Consider the following 23,093-nt stretch of genomic DNA (forward strand, 5'->3'; position numbering starts at 1 on the left):
TTTCATATATTTTTAATTTGTTGAACAATATTTATTTTCTTTATCAATTTTTACTAATTGGCGTAGTTGTGTTAACAGGTGATGTTGTGTGAGACTTTGTTAATTTACTTACACATTTTTAATTTTTTATATTAAATTTTAATTTTTATAATTTTCACTTAATTATAATGGTTTTAATTAGTTTCAAATGAGAATATTGTTTATATTTCTGCTGTTGGTAAAATTATCCCGTGCCCTGAGTAAAAGGGACAATAGTATTATGAGCAACCTTGTTCGTTTGGTTCTAACACGTTCAAAGTTCAATAAAACCAACAATGAGGGGTCCAGAGTCACTCAAGCCCCTATCATGTACTACACTATCCGTTCATAATAATTATGTAGAAAAATGAACTTAGAGAAGACTAAAATGCCACTTTTCTTGTATCATACACACAAACAACCTCAAGATGGTATTCCTCCTTACACATACTTATAGTTATCTAGAGTGAATACCGTATATATTTACAATGTGTATCTAAGAGTGTAATCAAAATTTTAGAAATAAGATTGCAAAGTTGGTTTTAAATCAAAATTTTATCCATTGTAGGGGCTAACGAACTTGATAATAGTAATTCTAAGGTATTTTACGTCTAACTAATTAGTATATAAGTAATGGCATGGACTAATTTCCGTTTAGGAAGATGATTTGGGGAAGGTTAGTGGGAAATTAGAAGAGATGGAAATTTTCCAAGTGAGTGATATAATTTAATAAATTAATGCCCAATTTTCAGGTTATACCTCTTAAGATGTTCAAGGCACACCACTACACAGGTATACAAATACTTACACATGATTATTACCATGACAAAATGTGTAATTCTCCTATAATGATACAGAGGATGAGCTCAAGAAGATGAACGATAACGCTGAGTCTAGGGAGACTTACGAATATTTATTCGTGGTATTGGAATAAATTTCCTACACATTATTTATTTCAGCTTATATTTATATATAAATACTTTAATAAAATAATATCAATTAATTAAACTTTGTAAAAACTTTTTAAAAATTATTTTTTCTCAGGAATCTCCTAAATCCCAACAAACTTCTTCATAATCTTTAATTTTTTACCAAAATTTTTTGCTAAAACTTTTTATTGATATTTTGTGTATAATGTTATGTGTTATTGTATACTACTTTAGTGCCTTGCACAGCTTAAATATAAAGTAATGTTAATTGATTTTTTAATAACTGGTGGTGTACTATGTGTTTACTGTTTCTCTCTGGTTTCTAATAACTTGCATATGCCTGAGATTCTTTCTTCCGATCAGTTGGACAGGTATAAAAGGGTTTCTCCTGCAGTTGAGAAACTTGCCAGCCTAGACGACGGCCGTGATAGGTCTGGCTGCTATGCTATCGCACTAATTTCAGGGAATCCAAGGTGGATTGAAAAGGGCCGTTACTATGACGTGTATCGCATTCATCAGCAAGTTGGTAAACGGGTTTACCTTAACAGGATTGAGTTTTTTCATTCTGAGCAGGGCTGGTTCGTCAACGGTGAGCCTTACTTACAGAACATTAGGGCTGTTGCCACTATCCTGAAGCACTTTAGGAGTCCTAAAATGAGGACTGTCAAGTTCAGGTCAAAGAAGCACTACAAGCGTACAATCGGACACCGTCAGGAGATGACTAGAATTTTAATTGACGACTTTGACGTCTTGAGGAGTGACATGAATGTCTTCACTCATGACCCTGTTAACTTTCCTCTTCTGAAAATGCAGCTACTTAGGTACCCGAGTCTCGAGCTTAAGAAGATGAAACACAACACTGTTAGGGGAATGACGAAGGATGAAATTGGTTTAATTGGCGAGAATCCACTCGACCACTTCGACCCAGTTTACAACAAACTCGTTATTCAGCAACAATATAATAATTTTATATAATTTTTATTCCAACCTTTATACTATACACACCATAATACACACTATCTATATAACATTATACTTATAATTATTAAAAGATTATTGTTTCAGTAAGTGGTTGGTTACTGTATCAAATAATGGTAAAAGTGGCTGTTTGGTATATGCTACAATTTCGTCATTTAATTGTAATGCTACATTCTCTTTAAAAATTAAACAGTTATTGTTATCTAAAGAATCATTAGCATCATTTATATAATGTGTATAGGTGTGTGTATAATAGTATATATGTAAATAGTCCGTAAAATGATTAAGATTGTACCTCCTTTTAATAATGATTTGACATTTAATTTATTTGATTGAAAAGATAAAACATTCAGATCGTGATGGATAGTTTTATTATCTCTAACTACTGAGTAGAAATGGTTTAATTTACATTGTCCTTCCTTAACTGATGTTCCTACAGCTTGCTTCTTTCCAACTCCCTTCAGCGTTATACTCCCCAGCTGTGTCACTATCAGATTCGACTCTATTTTCCTCCTGTGCTCATCTCCAAAATAGTACTCGTAAATCAACTAATAATTGAGTTAATTCAATAATTTACTCTTATAATAGCTAAATAAAGCTAAAATAAGAATAAATAACCATAATTGTAACTAAAATTAACGCTAATGACCCTTTTTAAAGAATAGATAATACTAAAATATGCCACAATAACTACTGATAATTCATAAATAAAGACAATTTATATAGTTTAGTGAATGTTAGATGAACTAAACAATACCTTGATGTCATTGAATATGTGGTAAATTATGTCATGTGTTCTCACGATATTATCTAAATTCATCTAAACAATATTAGAAGATATTTTTTCCATGATATATACTAAGTTAATATGAAAGAGTGTATCAATATTTGGTGGTATAAGGATAATTGCTACCTGATTCTGAACGTTGAAACCGATATTGACTACGTTCCCGATACTTTGTAGTTGGAGGTCATTTGTATTAAAATTACCAAGATTTTTACTAATAATCTTAAAAGGGACCCAGTCCTCTGTATACTTGGAGTATTTATCTCTTAGTTCTGAAACCCCCAACTCCTTGTCTGCCTTTATATCATCACTCAAGAGCTCGGGTCGGATATACTTGCGATTAATGAGATTGAGCACATTTAAACTTTCCTTGGCATTGTTGTTGAACTCATCAATATACTTTTCAATGGCCTCTAAACTACCCTGATCACAGCATCTTAAATTAATGCCAATATACGGTACCAAACATTCCTATTACACATTATATTATTATATATCAGCATAGTAACTTATAGTATAATGATTTATTAGTTTGATTTATTATATAGTAGTGGATGGGATAAGATATGTGTTTGTGATTTTAAAAATACCCTAGAGTTTGTTTCAAGTTGATTGTTGTTATTAACTAATTTGTTGATTAGGAGTTGATAGCTTTGTAGTTCTTTTAGTGATTTATTTCCAACGACCACTGTCCCTGCCAAATTAGTTATGCTTACATTTAGTACTATTTGAATCAAACAAGAATCTTGTTCCTGTTCTTTGGGGTTAAGCTTATTTGAACCGGTATTAGAGTTTGAGTCTCCTATAACATAAACAGTTTTAACCTTTACAATTTGGTTATCAATCAATATGTAATCATTTTGTTGTATCGTTCCTTGCTGTACTAGAATATTAATCAACTTTCCTCTAGTCGGGTGATGGATAGTTTCATAAACATAACCCTTAAATATAGCATTTTTGTCCGTTCTCAGGTTCATTTCAGACTGTATCTTCTGTATCTCACCCATGAGTTTGTCAACGTTGTGACCTGTTTTGGCGCTAATTGGTACAATGCCTAGCAAATTACTGTTTACAAGGTGGGACTTTAAAGTTTTTGAAACCTGTGAGATTGATTCTTCTGGTGTTAAATCCACCTTATTAATGGCCGCAATGACTCTCAGGTTAAACCTTTTAATAAGATCAATACACTCGAGCGTTTGTGGCATGACACCATCATCAGCTGCTACCACCAGGATAACCAGGTCTGTGCATGAAACTCCTCTTTCCCTCATAGTTAAGAAGGCTGCGTGTCCTGGAGTATCAATAAAGGTGATTTTTGATGGACTTGAGGGTGAGGTTGGGTTTAGAGAGACTTGAAAAGCTGAGATTTTCTGAGTAATAAAGCCTTTTTCGGTATTGGCAACATCGGTTTTATTAATATAATCGAGTAGGGTTGTCTTTCCGTGATCTACGTGCCCCATTACGGTAACTACTAACGGTCTGTTAACCCAGTTACTTTCAATTCTCTCAACATAATATTTTCCACCTCCATTAACAATTTTATAATTACAAATACTGTTAGAACCACTGTTTAGAAATGTTGTGATCTCATCCAAAATAAACTGAGACTCTTCTAAACTTAACTTGTTGGGATTTAAATCAAGTTTCTCGCACACCTCTTCTATCTAAACCACATTTTCTACATGCTTGACTCCTATATACTATGCCTTATCTATATACCTGCTACTATTATAATTAAATAAAGTTTAATATGCAAAATACTTGTTTAATTGGATAGTTTGTCAATCCTGAAAGTGATTCTGATGTCAAATTATAAACAAAATCCCTCGTTTTATCTTCACGTTTAACATGTTTATCGTAATCAAATTCATCGTAGTTCACTTCATTGTACTCTTGATTGTTATTTTCATGGTTCAATTTTCCATTAGATATTGAATTTGTAATAATTGTTTTATGTGTTTTTGAGGAAATTGACTGTAAAAGATGTTCTACGTCTTCCTCTAGCTTACTATCAGGTGTAAATGGGCTCCTGGGTGTAATTTTGTAGCACGTTTTGAACGTGTGAACTGGATAAATTACATCAGAATTTAGATATTTAAGCACATTTTCAAGAAAGTGATTGTAATTTATGGGCTTGTCAGTTTTATATATTGAACTAAGTAGCGAAAATATGTGTAAGGAGCCGGTAAAACCTAGATTATTGTACAAATTCCGAATTTTGATTTCCAATTCATTCAATAAACTATTTTCTGATGAAACTAACAATATTTTGAGAAATCTTTTTATGTTATCCAGATATTCTTCACTGAATCCTTCAAACTCTAACAATTTGAATTCAAAGTCCACATCCAAAGGTTTAGATTTGTGATCTAGGTGATCTTCTTTATTTTCTATATCATCAACTGTTGTATTATCAAGTAAAATAACATTGTTTGTTGAAGAAGAGTGTAAATAAAAGGTGTTTCTTGTGGATCGAGATGAGTTAGTAATTTTTGAATTAAAATCGTTATTATAGTTATTAAAAATTTTGTAATATTGAGGTTTATTGATGGGTTTGTGTATGTTTAAAATTGGTGAAGATTTGGGAATATTAGTGTTGAGATTGGTTCTAAAGATTCCGTAGGTTTTGGAAGAATTCGTGTGATTTTTTAACTCATTGTTTACATATTTCTTAATGGAATTTATTATTAGTTTATCCACATCTATCATTAACAAAATATTATAAATAATGTAACAATATTACTACCTCATATGAGTATCATATATTAAATTAAATTAAATATTTTCCTATTCAGTTACTTTTCATATTATATGTACGAAAATATATATTGGCTCTAGTGTGTAAATAATAACTATATTCTTCCATGTCATGGATACAACATTAAGTGTATTAAAGCTGAAGGTTAAGCCCTAACATTAAAACTCCTGTTAAAAGGAAATATTAAATGTTATTTGGCAAATCTCTGGGAAGATTTGTCAATAGCTCGATCCTTGAGTATCTACTTTTCCTGTTTTACATTGACCTATGTTTACTTACACACAGTCACATTGTTCAGTGACTAATATATTTCAATAAATTCGTAATTAAAGTATTATTTAGTTTTTTGTTTCTTTTTAGATTGGCTTGATGGTATTTTAAATTTTGGCTCCTTAATTGCTTCCCTAATGACTCTGTCCTTCGTTGTACAATCTTTGCAATACATAGTAACATTATATATTTCCTCATCTTCGTACGTTTCAATTTTGGGTTCCGGTTGAATCTCGTTTTCCGGCTCGTATCTGCGTTCTAGGGTTCTTCCATCAGTCAGCTTAAGTCTTAAAGTCATATACACAATATGATAATTAATTTTTGTAATGGACGTTCCTTTGGTTTTTCCGCGTTGTGAGAATAGGATCCTGTCGCCGTATGTAAGGTAAGCACACGGTTCCTTTAACTCTATTTCATAGTTGTAACCTTTTAGTGATACATCATAATCCATTGGTTGTTTTTCAGTTTCGCCCCCATCTTCAGGATAAAATCTTAATTTGAAGGGATCGAAGAACTTGTGAGTAACATCTACCCACTCATCCCTGGCCCAGCATCTTTCGCATCCACCTTTTACAGCCCATGTTAATCTTCTTTCTTGTTCTGACAGTTTTTCACACTCTTCACATTTATATTTCTGGGAAATATGAAGACCAAGGTTTTCTAGCAGGATTATAACCATATCAGGTCTGTTCAATAGATAAAATAACTCAACTTTCAAACCACATTCATTTGGTTTTGTAGATTTCCAAATAACTTGATCGCCATCTACCACTAACCCGTAGACTTGGTTGTATGGCCTAATAAAGTCACCAAAATTGAAGCCTGTCCACCATTCTGTTTTCCTGGTTGGAATAGCTTTACTTATATCCAGCTTTACTGCATGGCAATCCATTGTAATAAATGACTTGACTTCTACTGTCACTTCCTTTGGATTTACTTCCCATCTATTAATTGGTAAGCTGAGGTATGGTTTTTCATCTGTTACGTTGTCTGAATTATCTGACGAATTGTTATTTGAGATATCCTTTTTCGTATCTGGTGAATGATCTGGTTCGGCTGTTAAATCCATTGGATTGTTTATAATTGGAAAGAATGTTACTGACATTTTTTACAAGTTCTAATAATTAGTAAAAAATATTATATGATTATCAGATTAAATGGGAACAAATTTAGATCTAATAGATCGAAAAGATCTGATAGATCCAATAGATGAGATTTTCATTAACTACAGTTTTCAAGCAGTGTGTTCACAGTGAATAGTTAGATACACATTATGTATTATTTGTAACAAATTCATAGTTAGATTATTATTTGTGTTTTCTCTTTTTTACAGGCTCTATCCATGTTTTTTTGAATCTCTCTTCCCTAATCGGCTCCCAAAAAGTATAGTTCTTTGTTGTGCATTCTTTGCAATACTTACTGACGTTGTAGATTTCCTCATTATAATAAGACATCGTTAAATTTTGGGATTTGATTTTGTTTTCCGGCTTGTATTTCCTATGTAGAAATTTTCCATTAGTCAGCTTAAGCATTAAAGTCATACCTACAATGTGATAATTAATCTTGATTACTGATAGGCCTTTTGTTTTACCCCTTTGATCAAATAATATTCTATCTCCGTAGGTAAGGTAAGTGCACGGTTCTTCTAGTTTAATTTCATAATTGTAACCCCCCAGCGATACTTCATAGTTCATAGTTTGTTTTTCCGGTTTCACGTCTGCTGGGGTGAATCTAAATTTAGCCGGATCAAGGTACTTGTCAGACACATCAATCCATTCATCACGGGCCTTACAGCTTTTGCAAGGACTTTTATTCCTCCATTCATATATTCTCTCCCATTGTGTCATTTTTTCACACTCTTCACATTTATATTTCTGTGATATATGAAGGCGTAGGTTTGCTAGCAGGATTATTACCATATCAGGTTTATCCAATAAATAAAACAACTCGACTTTCAAACCAGATTCATTTGGTTTTGTAGATTTCCAAATAACTTGATCGCCATCTACCACCAACCCGTAAACTTTGTTCTTTGGTCTTACAAAGTCACCAAACTCGAAATCTGACCACCATTCTGTTTTCCTGGTTGGAGTAGCTTTACTTATATCCAGCTTTACTGCATGGCAATCCAATGTAATAAAGGACTTGATTTCCACAATTTCTCGATCTGGACCGAACCTCGCTTCAGGCACTTTATTGAAGCCGAAATCATCTGACGAATCGTCTGGTATCGTGTCTGTTGCGTTGTCTGGTATCTTATTTGAATTATCTGTTGAGTTATCTGGTATCTTATTTGAATTATCTGTTCCGTTGTCTGGTATCGTGTCTGTTGAGTTGTCTGGTATGTCTGAATTTTCTGGTTCGGCTGTTAAATCCATTGGATTGTTTATAATTGGAAAGAATGTTACTGACATTTTTTACAAGTTCTAATAATTAGTAAAAAATATTATATGATTATCAGATTAAATGGGAACAAATTTAGATCTAATAGATCGAATGTTCATTAACAACAATTCTCAAGGACTATGTTTACGGTTAATAGTTTTATGTACTAAACCGAAACTGATTTAAAGTTAACAAATGAATATAATAATCAAATGAAGATGTTAGAATATACATAGAATTATACTTAGTTGTGGTAAAAAATGAATGAACAAAGTGTACCAAAAGCAGTTAGAGTAGATTAATAGAAATAATTAGGTAAAACTGTATGTGTATACGTAAATATAAAAGTACATGGATATTTTAAAAAGATTGTAACATTGTTTGTTGAAGAAGAGTGTAAATAAAACGTGTTTCTTGTGGATTGAGATGAGTTAGTAATTTTTGAATTAAAATCGTTATTATAGTTATTAAAAATTTTGTAATATTGAGGTTTATTGATGGGTTTGTGTATGTTTAAAATTGGTGAAGATTTGGGAATATTAGTGTTGAGATTGGTTCTAAAGATTCCGTAGGTTTTGGAAGAATTCGTGTGATTTTTTAACTCATTGTTTACATATTTCTTAATGGAATTTATTATTAGTTTATCCACATCTATCATTAACAAAATATTATAAATAATATAACAATATTACTACCTCATATGAGTATCATATATTAAATTAAATTAATTAGATATAAATTTTAATAAATAAATTAAAATAAAATATATTGTACCATATTTTTATCGCAATAATATATTTAAATTTACTAAAATACTTTGTAGCATATGATTACCATACTACCTTCTTTATCACATATCAAAATAACATTTACAATATATCAGAATGGCTAAAGAGAATGCTGGGCTTGGACCCTTTGGCACTTTGGGATTGAAGAAGCCTATTTGTTTGACACTACAGAAGAGGTTACGATATGACCAGCCTTCCGCCATCCAGCGTAAGACCATTCCACATATTCTGGCTGGATCGGATGTTTTATGCATAGCTCGAACTGGCTCAGGGAAGACTGTTGCTTATATAGCTCCAATTGTCCAACTTCTTGACTTTCACTCCCCAGTTGTTGGTGTACGGTGTTTGATTTTGCTTCCCACTAGGGAGCTGGCACTTCAGGTTGAAGGAGTCTTAAAGAAATTTGTAAATTTTTCCAACCAGGATGATGCTCTAAGAGTTTCTCTCTTGATCGGTGGCAAGTCCGTGGAGAGCCAGTTTGGGTCACTAAGCTTTAACCCTGATATAGTAATAGCAACACCGGGCCGCCTGGTTTATCACCTGGAACAGAAGAGTTTGACTCTTTCACTTCTAACACATTTGGTAATTGATGAGGCCGATAAGCTATTTGAAATGGGATTCCTTCCAGATGTTTATAAAGTATTTGCATACTTGCCAAAGATAAAACAGGTAATTTTAGTGTCGGCCACTCTTCCAACTCAGTTGAGTGAATTCGTGTCTTTTGGACTCAATGAACCCGTTCTCGCTAAGCTCGACCAAGATCAACACATTAATGAACAATTGCAAATGAGTTTTATATTCTCAAGGTATTTTTACTTTACACAACGTTAACACACCTATTTACCACTTAATTACCATTAATTTGGTATTATTTTAGATTTAATTTCACTAATTAATAGTTAAGAGAAATTATATAATGGCATATATTCTATACAATCCTTATATATAATATTATAGGAATGAAGAGAAGATATCGGTGTTGCTAAGATTGTTAGCCAAGCATAAGGTGGGGGATTATATATAATTAATACTGTAACTGGTTTAAAAATTCTTTAGGATTTGAAGACCATAGTATTTGTCGCTACCCGTCATCACGTTGAGTTTTTTAGAACCTTGTTACTTAAACTGGGATACTCAATATCATGTGTATACGGGACCATGGATATGGATAACAGAGTTATTGAGATGAGTCGCTTCAGAAGCAACAAAACCAGAATTCTGCTGGTCACTGACGTTGCGAGCCGTGGCCTCGACATTCCCCTAGTTGACCTGGTGATCAACTTTGACTTCCCATATTCAACCAAACTCTTCATTCACAGAGTTGGTAGAACAGCAAGGGCAGGTAGACAGGGACTGGCAGTCTCAATTGTAACCAATAAAGATTTCTCTTTCCTACTCCAAATTTTATACAAACTCAACAAAACATTATTACTTCCCATCAGTAATGCTAGTAATACTGGTAATAATAGTGATTCTAGTGCTAATACTATGGCTGATGGTGTTAATACTCATACTCACAATACCAATAATATCAGTGGGGAAGTGATCATAATAAAGAATGATAAATTGTTTAATGAAGCGTTTGTTGGAGAATTGGATAATAATTACTGTGTTATAGGCAGCTGTCATGATTTGAATCACTTGATTGAGACTGTGAATAATAAGATATCTGAGGATCCTGAATTATCTGCGCAGTTCAGGAGCATGCAAAACTCATACAACCTCTACTACAAAACAAGGCCTAGCCCTACCCATAACTTCATTCAACACTCAAATCAGTTCTTTCAACTCTACTCTTCACAATTCCTCTTGCATCTTTTCCACCCAAATTATCTTCAAACAACCAATCACACTAACACTACCAAGATAGTTGATAGTGAGAACACTGACAATACCGTGGGTAATGTGGACAATGGGAAGGAAGAGTATTTGCAATATTTGTCAAATTATAAACCTGATGAGAAAATCGTCCAAAATAACATTTCACTAGATTCAATCAATTATATGAAAAATTTTAAACTGTACAATATCTCTAGTACGCCCAACACTAATAACACACAAAACATTGTTGATGGTAAAAATGACACAACTAGTGTTGAAAATAGTAAATTTAATATTACAAGTACCACAATTAACGGTGAAAATGCTATGAATATAAAGGAAAAAGATGAGAGATTGGTGAAGGATGATGATAAGAATGAGATATATGAAGAGAGTATGGTCCTTGATATGGTTCCTGACAACGAAGATTTAATAAAGAAGAAACGCTACATGACCAAGGAAGTCTGGAACCGACGCACTAAAAAGTTCCAGCATGTAACGGTAGATTTGTATAATAATAATAAGATCATTTCAAAGCCGACCAAGGGTACTAAGGATAATCACGGTGGTAGTAGTGGCAAGGATAAGAATTTGTTTAAAAAATGGATAAAGAAGACCTCAAGAAGAATACAACATGTTGGTGAGGTTGAAAATCCAAGTATTAGTGGTTTTGGTGCTGATAGAACTCCAACCAAGAACTCTCTTAGCTGTGACCCAGACCTGGATGAACTGAAAACCATGTTCCCAAAACACAAAGATATTATTGACGCTTATGAATCCAACGAACAGTTAACACATAAACAAATCAGAATATTAAACAAGTTATCAAACTACGCCACCACAACTGATAGTCCTAGTAAGAGTAGGAATAAAGGTAAAAGTAAGACCAAGAAGAAGAAAACAAGTAAAAAGGAATATATTAAGAAGAGAACGGCAAAAATTTTGAAAAGAGGAGCTCCAAACAGATCAAAACTAATTGTACACAAAAAATATTAATTTATTCAAATCCATTCATTGATATACTGTATTCATTAAGTGTTTATCCACTTGTTTAAATTCTTAATTTAGATATTTATTTAAATTGTGAATTTAAGTATAATTTGGTCTTAATTTATCTACAATTTACTGTTAATTGTAATATATTAAAGGTTTACTATAATTCATTAACATAAGAAGCATTAGTATTGGAAGATGTTCCATCAGCGGTATCAGTCAACGTTGTAGAGTACTCGTCGAAGTGTTGTTTCCTACCTTTGCCCTTGGTGTCCTTGAGCTTAAAATCTTCATATTGCTCCTGAGAGATTGGATACCAGGATTGGCCGTTGAACTTGAAGAATAGATGGGGATTTTGGTGAGAGTTTGTAACAATGTGGGAAAGAAGAGAACTTTCAGACCGATATATGAAGACGAGGTGGCAGCCCGGACCATCAGCAGTTTGTTCCCAAAGCACATTATCGCCGTCAACAATCACATTAACTGCGTAGCCTGGTTGCGGTTGCAGCTTTATGAGATCAGGGTCCGTTGAAAGGAAATCCTGCTGAAGGCGAGGCTCCACCGGGTTACTCAAGTCATAGGTGAATGGCTCAAGTCCGCCATAATCAAGAGACGGAGTAGAAGGAGTCACGTTAACAGTCACCGGAGGTGATTCGAACATCTTTTTCATCTCCAACGAAGTAACCAACTGCATCATACCATTCATTATTCTATTATACAAGTTATACTCAACACATTCCCAAACTCCTATATAATATTATTAATATTATATATATATATATATATTATTCTTAGGATTATTTACTAATAACATGACTAAATTTACTATATAAATTTTATCTTTAGTAATACCATTTTTAGTACCATTTGAGGTATTATTGGTGTTATTAATGTTTTTAATAGTATTATTAGTATTATTTGGGGTTTTACTATTAGAGCTGTTAGTATTAGTTGCATTATTAAAGTTTGTACTATCGGAGTTATTAGTACTGTCACGTTCATTAAACGGTTCTGGATATGATTTAAGGTGGAAGGTGTGTTTAAGGGTATCGTTATTATGGTCAGATGTGAAATTGCTGGTTAATTTTTTAGAATCGGTGATAGATATAAGCAGAGTAGGTTGGTGATTTGTGAAGTTGAATTTGGCAACTTGAAAGTATGAAATAGTGTATTCATTCTTGTTTTCAAATATTACGTCTTCGTTGTCGGTGATTGAAATTAGTGAACATCCTGAAGGTTGCAAAAGCTCGTAAGTACTCAGTCCATAGTATTGGTAGCCGTTCACAGTTAGAGTGCAGTCCGAAGTCTCTTCAAACTTAACATTCAAAACCACATTAATCATTGGATTTTGCTCGTCTAAATTTAACGCATCTTTTAAAAACAGTTTTTTGACATCCAATACCAAATCACTAATGTTATTACCACCAACGCTATTTTCAGGTGCTGTGTTAAGTTGAGAGCTTCGATTTGATAAATTTATGGTAGTAGTGAGGAAATCATGGACCCAACGTCCTGCGAATTTTTTATAATGTTGAAAAGAATTTGTTAAATAATTTGATAAACTATTTGAATATTGGTTAGAATAGTGATTAGAAAAGTTGGTTGGATGGTTAGAGTAATGAATTGTAAGTGTTTCAGGGCCAGAGGGGCCTTCAGTTAATTCCAAGTATTTAAAATCGTATTTAAAATCATTCTTCCAAATCACAGCATCGCCATTACATACTTTATCCAATTCCATACCATTCTCTACATAATACCTTGTTGTAACATTTTCTACAGATTCAGCCATATCGTTAAGGTTGTTGGCGTTACTATTACTATCATTGGGGTCATTAACAGTATTATCAGGGTTATGAGAAGTGTTATCGGTGTAAAAATATTTGTTATTTTTGCTTTTAATATCGAAATTTACGTGATTGTTTTTGAGTTTTAGGAGATGGAATTTGTATGTAAGAGAGTCAGTTAGTTGCCAGCTGTTTTCAGCCCTGAAGTAGTACAAACTGCGGTAGCTGTAGTCCTTAGCGACGTCAGAGTACATCACCTGAAGAAGTTCAGGAGACTCGTTCTTAGTACCCAAAACCAGACCCACTAGTCTGGTGTGTGACCTTATGGGAAACAGACGTTCGGAACCGTCAAACACATTAGAGTAACTGCCGTTATCGTTGCATGTTAACTTGTAAAACAGAGCTTCTCCGAGCTTTGAAGGCCCAGAAAAAAGGCTCCTTTGGCCAAGGTCGGAAATGTCAATCACACCTGTAGTCCCACTCACACATGACAGTTCCGCCAAGATTCCAAATAGCAAAACAGCCAAATACATTATAACTACCCATGAAAACTGTTGATTTCAAGTTCTACATCAAAATTAACAATTTTTAACCATTATATCGATGGGGATTAGAATATCATTATTTTAACAATTCCATCAAAATTTTCTTCATAAAACGTTTACTAATAATATTTATATTACTAATTATGTCTATATATTTGATGTTATGAATAAATACTTAGAAAGTGTATTGTATCCTTGGGTGTTAACGTCCTTTAACTAAGTATAATGTAATTATGTATGTTTGATCCATTATTTTAAGGTTTAGAGTGATTACGAAATACGTATAAAATCTGATTTTTTAGCCCTTCCCTCTGGTGGCTTCCTTATATCCTCGTACTCTTGTTCGTCTATGATGTGCCAATTGTTATCTTGTTTCTTGTAGTATTTGTGAGAGTCCAAAGGATCATCTAGCATAAGGTGTAAAAGTGGCTTATCGCCGCTCAAATCAATATAAAATGTTGTACATCCAAGTCCATCCTTTTCCTGGTACCAGATTAACCTTTTTTCATCAAATAACCTAGTCAGTGCATACCCTGTTTTAGGTGTATATATACCAAACCCCTCCTTCTTGTTCACTTCTATAATAAACTTTTCCTTATCGACGTTTTGTATGTCACATTCTATAGGCTCACAATCATTTGTAATCACAAATTCAACTTCAGGTTTGCGGTTAAAAAGTCTAGAAATCCAATTCTGCTCTTTTATATGTTGTTTACCAAATTTAAGCTGCTGTTTATGCTCTTCAAATGACATTTTCTCGTGAACAATAACATTTCTCATTGTTACTTTGTCAATAAGAGCTTCAAGTTCAGAGTAAAAATCAGCCTCAGGAGAAGTATACCATTTATCTCTTTTTATAAAATAATCGATTTTATTCTGAGGTTTTGGTCCTGGTTCCTTGATTTCAGAGTATAACACCTGTAAGTAAATGTGACTCTGGCCCTTGTAGCTGAATTTAGCATGTTTAAACAATTTTTTACCCTTTTCATCGTCCCAGATTTTAGCACTCTTATCCATAAGCTCTTTGACAACACAGTTCGGTTTGGGTTCATAAAATGAAGTTTCCAAACCATCCATCAAGTAACCGCTTCGATTGTAGTCGCTGTTTTCTTGGGTTTCAAAGACTAGGGTAATGTTACGGAGTCTGTTTTCAGACTCTTTTTCTCCTACAGGTACTTGTGAGAGAACTTTAGCTGCAAAACAAACACTTTTAGTTCCAGCCCTTAAAGCAGTATTTTGGGTTGCAATGTCTTGTAACTCTCTTATTTGTTTAAAAAACTCTTCATGACTCAATGTTATCCATGTTTGATCTTTCATATAATGTTTTACCTCATCTGAAGTCTTACTACAAAAGCAATTTTTACTCTTTAGAGTATAGTTAACCTGGAGGAAAATGTTACTGTTGTTAAAGTAGTAAAAAGTGGCCGACTGAAAAGTCTTATCATCACCATATGACTCCCAAATTCTTACATCTCCATCCCTGAGACAGAGGACCTTAACACCAGGCCGTGGCTCATACTTTATTCCATTCAAACCCAAGCTTACAAACCCATTTACTGTATAGCTGGGCTCAACAGACGCCTCATCACAGTCCAATGTTATAGTTATCAATTTAGATAATAATTTAGCGGCCTCTTGTGCCTGAAATTGTTTTTCAGTTTGTGGTTTAGGTGATACAGTTGATAACTTGGAAAACTTAGAATTAATAACAGTTGCTTGAGAAGTATTGATTTTTTGTTCAATTTCAATGATTTGACTTGATTTCTGTGTGTTGAAGTATATTTTACATGTTAATTTATTGGTGTTTTGGTCAGTTTTGAGTGTGATCCCTACTGCGAGGACCTCCAATTTATCTTTATTGGACCACAAAACTGAGTTACCAATTACAATACTTTCGACGAGGTAATTGTCCTCAATTTGGCACAACTTATCAGAAACTCCGTCAATACACTTGTACCACTCTTCACCAAGTTTGAGTAGGTCAAATTTCTTAATGTTTTGGGCTAACTGGAAGAAATTTGAGTCAAAAACAGGTGAACTCACGGACTGCCATTTGCCATCCTGACGAACATAAAACCAGTCAAATAATTCATGGTTTTTAGTTGAGTCGGAATATGTAATTTGAGCCTGCTTCACCTCATTATCCTTCAAAACTAACATCAAAAGTGTAAGTTTCTGTGAGTTTGTAAATTTAATCGACTCAGTTTCTGACATAACAATAGATTTAACATTTTTAGGGTGATAAGTGTTAACAAATGTGTCACCAACTTTGACAGTTTTAGTAAACCTCGTCAAACACTTATCACTCCCAAAGTCAAACACATTACATAGCGCACTGTTCAAGCTTATTAACACTATTAATAACTTTATCATAATAATTTAAAGCTTAATTTACTCGTATTTGAGAATTTTTTTATTTAAACCATGAGTTTTTGATTAATTTTGGTACTATTTTACACTTAATTTAAAGCTTAATTTAGTTGTTTTGAGCCTTAATTTGGCTATAGGCCAGTAATATTTTACAGTTAATTTATGTTATGTTATTGTTGATAACCGAAAATTGGTGTTATATATTAACAAAAATCATTGGAACAAAACTAGTATCAAAATGTTAAATCTTAAAGCTTAAACAAATCTAAGGTGGAAACGGGTTAGAAGATACAAATGTGTACGGAATCCATTGGAGAAAATGCAAAAAAACATGTGAAAGTTATGGGGATCTAACATTAACTGAATTTACTCATAAACTCTCAACACACTTTACTATTACCATTGTAAATTATTCATTCATATATTAATCTAACAGATTCTTAACAGAATCCCAACACATACGTTATAATATATTATTATCATATTATAATTATCATATACATAATATATTAGTAAATGGTATTATCGCCAAATAATTATCATACTTTTATTATGTTATATTGATAAAAATTAAGTCTTGAGGTAACGAAAAATCAATTAAAAATTAACAATGTGTGGGGAATGGTTTTCTAAAATGCAATCAAACTACGACAGCATGTTAAACGAACTCCTTACACAATTGTTGGCTGATTTAACCACTAAATTTATTTTTTTAGAAATTTCTAAAATTGCTTATTTTGCATTTTTTTAAGATTCCATATAGAATCTACTCTACACATCATAATCTACTATTTCACTTTTATTATAAATTTATTTAATTTGTAATTTTACACTTTTATTTTTTTAATTTACAATAATTCTTCTCAAATTTAATCCAAATTATGTAAAATTAGTTCAAATAATACTCTTACAAATACTTTTAAATTGTTATATAATTATGTTTGATACTCTAATTATATTGAAATTAAATAAACAAAATTTACAAAATTGAATAATTGTAAGGATAAAGTTTGTTTAAAATCGAGGGATTTTTATGTTTATTAATTTTAATATTTTTTTATCTATTTTGATTTGTGTGTATCTCGATTTATTTTTTGGCTTTAAATGTTTTAAATTCCAAATCTTCTCTTATTGTTTAGTTATTAGGCGTTCTGGACCTCTGTTTAACAGGAATGTTTTATCGTATATTATTAAATCGCATAATAAATTTAACTCTTTCCCCCTGAAAGTAAAATTCGACGATGATATTAAGAAGATTGATTTCCCAATTGAGCGTGAAGCTCCTTTAAAGAATGTTCAGATCCCGCCATGTACTGAGTCTCCTTCAGTATTTCTCTATCATAATTATCATTACCTATAATTTACTTGGTTATTCACTTCTAACATAGTAATAATAGCCATAATGATTATAATAGGGGCGATTGAGTTTACTGGTAAAAAAGAGCCTGAAGAGCCTTACGTACCAAGACACTTTACACAAAAGGAAATTGAAGCTGGGATCGAAGAATTCAATGTGATTTTTTATATACCACTCTTTAATTATTGATTTTATACTATTATTTAGTTATTAATTCCATAGCATTATTCAGTTTATTCCGTAATATTATTTAGTTAGCAATATAATTATTTATTATAAGTCTTTTAATATTATTTTACAGGTTGAAGCTCGGAAAAAATCAAAGACTCAACATATACGAATTTCAGATGTTTGTCTCTTAACTCACTCAGCTACACATTATTTATTTAGTTTTACATATTTTACTAAATTTAACCAATTACATACGATAGTATCTAGAATCGTATATACTTAAACCATATCTGGTTATGTTAAAAATCCCATAGTGTGGAATAAAAAGTTATGGATTCAAGTTTAAACAAGTTCAACCTGTTCGCCATCATAATGGGAAGGCCTTCACCTTTTTCTACGTTCATTCTCTCCACACCGACGTTATTCCTGTTTTCCTCAATAGCCTTAGACGGGTCGCAAAACGTCACCTCGGCTCTGGTCGTATCACTGCTCTTCGCATCCCTGGTATGGATAACGAGTTTTACTCGGTTGTGGGTCTTCGTGAGGACTTCTTTGAGCTTGTTCGTAACCTCCGAGGCGTTATTTTCAAAAACGTGCCCAAAACTGCTACATTCACCAATCCTGTTATCGCTACATTGAGGCTCAAAGGACCAATTATAGCCGTTGCGGGCCATTTAAAATTTGGTAATCCCCATAATGAGGATGATATCCTCTATTCTTTACTTAGCTTTATTCAATACAAATTCTTCACCTACCTTTATTCATTACTAACAGTTACTTAGTTTTATAGTTATACCACTATTAACAATGTTGATAACATTAATAATACTATTTATATACTAACAATAATTTACATCCTTACTTATGTAGTAATAAATTTGTAGATAATAAAAAATCATCCAAAACTAACCCTAACAGTACTGATGAGTCTACTGATAAGAACGCCGATAATACGGATGCCAAAGTTGAAAATGCGGAAAATGTGATAAATGACTATGTGTATGATAAAAAATACACTGGTGAGATAGAAGTGATAAACAAGAACCATTACATTTGTTCCCTTTCCCAGGGCTGTTACTTAACAATGGACGTGAAGATTGAGTACATTTCGAATTATGTAATTCCTGAGCACGGGCCTGAATCCCTCAATCGCGACATAACTCCTGACGGGTTCATCCACTTCTGCTCAAGTGTCAATCCCGTGGAAGTTTTTGGCTTCACTGGCGAACGTCGAGGACTTGATGAGCAGAGCACCAGCGAGATTGTAACTCTTGAGGTCCATACTGATGGTTCCGCCACACCTAGAGTAGCCCTACTCAAAAGTGCAACTTTCCTCCTCAACTGGTTTGATCGAACTCTTTACGCTTTGAGGACTAATTTAAGTCGAGACTTCTATGCTCTCAAAAAAGAAAATATGTTCAACACCTCACCACTCATGCTTAACCATGAACTGTATCAATTATTTAATTATTCTTTATATATATAGTTTTAGTTTAGTTAATGATAATATACTTTGTTATATATATATATAGTAATATATAGTTAAATACACTCATTAATGAAGTTAGTCTGTAACTTCACGCCTATAATGTTTAGAAATCGTAACTTACCTTGGAATCCGTATTTATCACCTGAACAAAGAGTTGCTAACAAACTGAAGTGGTTTTACCGAAAAGACGTTAAGCGTCAGTATCCCATAGACCCCGATTCGAAGATGGCTAAGGATGAGCAGAAGGCGGAGTGGAACAGAGTTTTGGAGGAGCAAATGGCGTATGAGAGGAGAATCCCTCCAATATTTAGTGACGATGAAACGGACTTTGAGGATGATATTCTCATTAAGGAGGCTGAAGAACAGGAGGAAAAGGATAAGAATCCGCCTGATTGGGTCTTTAAGGATCCCGTCGGCTTTGGAAACATTGGACAACACAACGTCCTTGCATTTGACAATGAACCAGAATTGCTTCCAGATGAACCATACAACTGATTTTTACAAATTTAACTCTACATTATATACTAAACACTATATTGTATACCAAACACTATATTGTATAATAAACACATTATATGCCTAACACTTATTTGTAGCATGTGAATAGTATATTATTGAAGTAATGTATAAGGTTACAATGATCCATTCAGCCAGCTTGAGATCACAGGCATAATAATTGTAAAGAATTGTGAAAACGGGAGCCCATGTACATTTCCGTCCAACTCTACTAATTTTGAATTCTTCAACAAGTTATTAATTCTTCTAGCTCCCTAATACATTGGTTATGGAGTTACTACTAACTTTGTAGGTATATACTATATACCATAATTTATGTAATTTAGTTAATTTTAACAATGATTTCACTTAATCAGAAAATAATAAAATAGTATTAAATAATGAGAGGGTTATATATATTTGTGTAATGGACTATGTATTGAATACTCGGAGTGTGACAAGTTCGTCTCCGTTTGAGTTTAGCATCAGAATTGGTAAGTCTTGAGGAATGTACGAAAGGTGCTTATGGAGATCAAAACTAGCCCGAATCATCAAGTGCAACATTCTGTTCCTAGTCTTTTTAGGCCAGTACCAAGGGTCCTAAAAATTAATTAATCTTTACATAAATAGTATATAGTTTATATAAACTGTAAAACTAAAACCCCGGAATGGGATGGATAGAGTTAGTTGTAATGGGAATAACTATGATGACTTACCCTAAATCTAGTGTATGCATCTAGACAGATTGTATTGTCGAAATAGTCTTCCAATGGATTACCTTTTTCTGGTACGAAGAATGCCAAGATTGAGATTACAAAACTGGCCAGTGTCTTCAAAAGAGTATTCTGAATTGCTGCAAATTCATACATTCCTGATAAACATATCAATCCATCAACAAATTTAGCATTAACTCGTGAACCACTGTTAGAATTATTACCGTCAGAATTATTGGGAGAATTAGAGTTTAGGTGCTGATAATAATAATTAACAGCCCTTAAAGCTATGTTTGATCCCATTGAATACCCTAATAAGTATAACTTAGACTCATTGGGTTGTTCTGATGACTTAGTTTTCGATTTAACAATTTCGACAAATTGTAAAACGTCGTGAACGTAGTCCATAAAGGTTTTAACATAATATCTAATATTATTTACTGTTTCCGAGCGTCCATGAGAGGTTAAATCAAGACCGTAAACACTGTATCCCAGGGCGTTTAGGGCTTCTGTAAAGCTATTCCCAAGTATAAACCGTTCACCGGTTTCTGAGAGTGCCAACCCGTCATGTTGTCTATATTCAAAGACGTCGGAGTGATTTGAGAGTCCGTCGTACAGTTGCCGTTCCACATCAAAAGTGGGAACAACAACTTCATCCACCGCCCTAACCTCTGGGAGTAACTTGAACTGCTCATACTTGAGGAAATAATCCTTATTGTAAGTGGCGAAATCTGAACAAAAGTGCCCATAAGCACCGTGGACTAATACTATGGTTCCTTTCGCATCAACAACTGTCGATGAATAAGTTTGAATTCTCAGCCCCGATCTATTCACAAAGCTCCCCATTACTAAACGAAAGGGATTTAACGGTTTTAGCATCTTAGCGCTGGGGCTACTGGGATTCGAAACTGGGGTAGTGGGATCAGCAGGTGGACTAGGGTTACTTAGGGTAAATGGGTTAGTGAAATTATCGGGGGTAAAGAGAGAGTAATATTGTTCTGGGGTAATTTGTGACCATTTGCCTTTAAATGGCTTTGTAAAGTACATGACATCAGTTCCCTCACTTCCTCTGAAATATACGCCGAGTAGTTTGTACTCATTATGGTACGTTAGAACATTCACAAATACTACAAATTTGTTAGGATCACTATTTTCAACTGCGTTACTACTATCAACATTAGTATTGGTGGTACCACTGGTAGTTTTAAAGACTGTAAAATTGCCATCGGTGATTTCAACAACGTTATAGCCGGGTTTTGGTGATATGCTTTTGCTTACAACTAATGTACTCATGTTACCACTTGAAGTTCTTTTAACCGATTGCTTACTAGTGGCTGAATTTTCTACACTGTTATCTAAGTTTTCATTAGCAGCAGCACTGTCGGGAGTGTTATCGGTAGTTGGTAATAAGTTATCACTAGGCTTATAGGAACAACCATAGGTTTCAACGTCGAATTTATCACTCACATGGTTTAAATCCAATTTTACAGTTAAAAATGAGCCGAGAACGTCTGGGTTGAAACCTGAGTTTCTAATTGCGTCTGAGAATTCTAAGCGTGTAATTCTGTTCCATGTTAACGGCTCCTTCTTAAAGTAAAGTGACTCCAAACCCTCAGATGAGGATATCTGTAAATGGGCCAAAACTGGTCTTTTGTTCTTATGAAACACCAGCGCATTTACGCATGAGTCATACTTATTACTGTCCCAGACTGTGAGAAAACAGTCAACTACCTTTGAAACTCTAAATGCTGGTTTCGGTGTAATGATGTAAAATGGAGCGTTTTCCAACCTGTTAACAAAGAAATACGACCGATTTACGTTCCCGGTTAGCCTCAGTTTGACAGATTTGAATACATAATAGTTACTGACTTGGTGGCTGAAGACTTGGGCGTACTTATGCGAAGTAGTTGAAACCCACCTGAAATACTCCTTGTAAAAGTACAGGTATTGTGTCGAGTTGTTGCTGGTGACGACGAGTTCGACGAACTTAATTGCGCCTTGCCTGAAGTAACAGCGCACAAATTCCGCCAAATCTTGGGAGTGGCCCTTCTGCCAGAAAACGGTGTCCTTTAGAAATACTTTCCCTACAACTGCGCCCCTGGAAGGTGAATAAGTCAATAGAAGGAAGTCGAACAACACTGATTTCCTAACGGTGAAGTCGGGAGACTTCAGCTGGCCGATGTTCAAATCCACAAGACGAACATCTGTGTTGGAAACTGTAACTTCAGTTTCCTTCTTGCGTTTTCTTCTAAAAAGAGGCATTTTCTAATAATAAATTAGTTACATCGTGTGATCAGCACTACAATTAACACGACTAGATTCTCCACATCACTTTCATCAAATCATTTTCAAATTCGGTTTAATTATAAATTTACATTATTTTACTTTTAAATCATATAATTTGCACACTTTTATGCATTTTTACTGGTTTTTCCCATTTAC

The 23,093-nt window shown here is 33.5% G+C and overlaps 10 protein-coding genes across 10 annotated transcripts; 4 read left to right on the forward strand and 6 right to left on the reverse strand.

Moving 5' to 3' along the window:
* Positions 1–187: 187 nt before the first annotated feature.
* On the forward strand, positions 188–1,110 carry TpMuguga_03g02380 (uncharacterized protein; the record flags this gene model as incomplete). The annotated part of the gene is made up of 8 exons (XM_061305865.1): positions 188–348; positions 382–449; positions 539–553; positions 587–618; positions 677–730; positions 771–810; positions 876–940; positions 1,063–1,110. 8 exons carry the CDS (start codon positions 188–190, stop codon positions 1,093–1,095), a joined length of 468 nt encoding a protein of 155 aa, XP_061161755.1. The 3' UTR covers positions 1,096–1,110.
* Positions 1,111–1,114: 4 nt separating this feature from the next.
* On the forward strand, positions 1,115–1,941 carry rpl21 (Ribosomal prokaryotic L21 family protein). Its single transcript, XM_758116.2, has one exon. The coding sequence runs from the start codon at positions 1,209–1,211 to the stop codon at positions 1,920–1,922; it is 714 nt and encodes a 237-aa protein (XP_763209.1). The 5' UTR covers positions 1,115–1,208; the 3' UTR covers positions 1,923–1,941.
* Positions 1,942–1,986: 45 nt separating this feature from the next.
* Positions 1,987–5,421, reverse strand: infB (Elongation factor Tu GTP binding domain protein; the record flags this gene model as incomplete). Its single annotated transcript, XM_758117.2, has 6 exons — positions 1,987–2,128; positions 2,221–2,473; positions 2,683–2,745; positions 2,839–3,183; positions 3,303–4,376; positions 4,474–5,421. 6 exons carry the CDS (start codon positions 5,419–5,421, stop codon positions 2,001–2,003), a joined length of 2,811 nt encoding a protein of 936 aa, XP_763210.2. The 3' UTR covers positions 1,987–2,000.
* A 383-nt stretch (positions 5,422–5,804) lies between these two features.
* TpMuguga_03g00193 (uncharacterized protein) lies at positions 5,805–6,845 on the reverse strand (the record flags this gene model as incomplete). Its single annotated transcript, XM_758118.1, has 1 exon — positions 5,805–6,845. One exon carries the CDS (start codon positions 6,843–6,845, stop codon positions 5,805–5,807), a length of 1,041 nt encoding a protein of 346 aa, XP_763211.1.
* A 166-nt stretch (positions 6,846–7,011) lies between these two features.
* Positions 7,012–8,154, reverse strand: TpMuguga_03g00194 (uncharacterized protein; the record flags this gene model as incomplete). Its single annotated transcript, XM_758119.2, has 1 exon — positions 7,012–8,154. The coding sequence occupies one exon, from the start codon at positions 8,152–8,154 to the stop codon at positions 7,048–7,050; it is 1,107 nt and encodes a 368-aa protein (XP_763212.1). The 3' UTR covers positions 7,012–7,047.
* Positions 8,155–8,942: 788 nt separating this feature from the next.
* On the forward strand, positions 8,943–11,730 carry RH29 (DEAD/DEAH box helicase family protein; the record flags this gene model as incomplete). Its single annotated transcript, XM_758120.2, has 3 exons — positions 8,943–9,719; positions 9,871–9,919; positions 9,970–11,730. The coding sequence occupies exons 1-3, from the start codon at positions 9,010–9,012 to the stop codon at positions 11,728–11,730; spliced, it is 2,520 nt and encodes an 839-aa protein (XP_763213.1). The 5' UTR covers positions 8,943–9,009.
* A 157-nt stretch (positions 11,731–11,887) lies between these two features.
* TpMuguga_03g00196 (uncharacterized protein) lies at positions 11,888–14,216 on the reverse strand (the record flags this gene model as incomplete). The annotated part of the gene is made up of 2 exons (XM_061305644.1): positions 12,580–14,216; positions 11,888–12,474 (listed from the first exon to the last, which is right to left on the reverse strand). Exons 1-2 carry the CDS (start codon positions 14,042–14,044, stop codon positions 11,888–11,890), a joined length of 2,052 nt encoding a protein of 683 aa, XP_061160977.1. The 5' UTR covers positions 14,045–14,216.
* Positions 14,217–14,326: 110 nt separating this feature from the next.
* Positions 14,327–16,783, reverse strand: TpMuguga_03g00197 (uncharacterized protein; the record flags this gene model as incomplete). The annotated part of the gene is made up of 2 exons (XM_758122.1): positions 14,327–16,410; positions 16,729–16,783. 2 exons carry the CDS (start codon positions 16,781–16,783, stop codon positions 14,327–14,329), a joined length of 2,139 nt encoding a protein of 712 aa, XP_763215.1.
* Positions 16,784–17,239: 456 nt separating this feature from the next.
* rpoA (DNA-directed RNA polymerase subunit alpha) lies at positions 17,240–20,201 on the forward strand. Its single transcript, XM_758124.2, has 6 exons — positions 17,240–17,736; positions 17,842–17,939; positions 18,085–18,132; positions 18,269–18,638; positions 18,839–19,406; positions 19,551–20,201. Exons 1-6 carry the CDS (start codon positions 17,460–17,462, stop codon positions 19,936–19,938), a joined length of 1,749 nt encoding a protein of 582 aa, XP_763217.2. The 5' UTR covers positions 17,240–17,459; the 3' UTR covers positions 19,939–20,201.
* Positions 20,030–22,919, reverse strand: TpMuguga_03g00200 (uncharacterized protein). The gene is made up of 3 exons (XM_758125.2): positions 20,655–22,919; positions 20,386–20,538; positions 20,030–20,213 (listed from the first exon to the last, which is right to left on the reverse strand). The coding sequence occupies exons 1-3, from the start codon at positions 22,911–22,913 to the stop codon at positions 20,076–20,078; spliced, it is 2,550 nt and encodes an 849-aa protein (XP_763218.1). The 5' UTR covers positions 22,914–22,919; the 3' UTR covers positions 20,030–20,075.
* Positions 22,920–23,093: the final 174 nt, after the last annotated feature.

Source organism: Theileria parva (assembly GCF_000165365.1).
Source record: "Theileria parva strain Muguga chromosome 3 map unlocalized ctg_530, whole genome shotgun sequence".
Classification (NCBI taxonomy): Eukaryota; Apicomplexa; class Aconoidasida; order Piroplasmida; family Theileriidae; genus Theileria; species Theileria parva.

Coding starts and splice junctions, on each gene's coding strand:
- rpoA (XM_758124.2), top strand. CDS start 17,460: ATGTTTATTAATTTTAATATTTTTTTATCTATTTTGATTTGTGTGTAT. Junction 17,737..17,841: donor GAATGTTCAGATCCCGCCAT/GTACTGAGTCTC, acceptor TGATTATAATAG/GGGCGATTGAGTTTACTGGT. Junction 18,639..18,838: donor TGCGGGCCATTTAAAATTTG/GTAATCCCCATA, acceptor ATAAATTTGTAG/ATAATAAAAAATCATCCAAA.
- TpMuguga_03g00200 (XM_758125.2), bottom strand. CDS start 22,913: ATGCCTCTTTTTAGAAGAAAACGCAAGAAGGAAACTGAAGTTACAGTT. Junction 20,539..20,654: donor ATGCATACACTAGATTTAGG/GTAAGTCATCAT, acceptor ATTAATTTTTAG/GACCCTTGGTACTGGCCTAA. Junction 20,214..20,385: donor ACGAACTTGTCACACTCCGA/GTATTCAATACA, acceptor CCAATGTATTAG/GGAGCTAGAAGAATTAATAA.
- rpl21 (XM_758116.2), top strand. CDS start 1,209: ATGTTAATTGATTTTTTAATAACTGGTGGTGTACTATGTGTTTACTGT.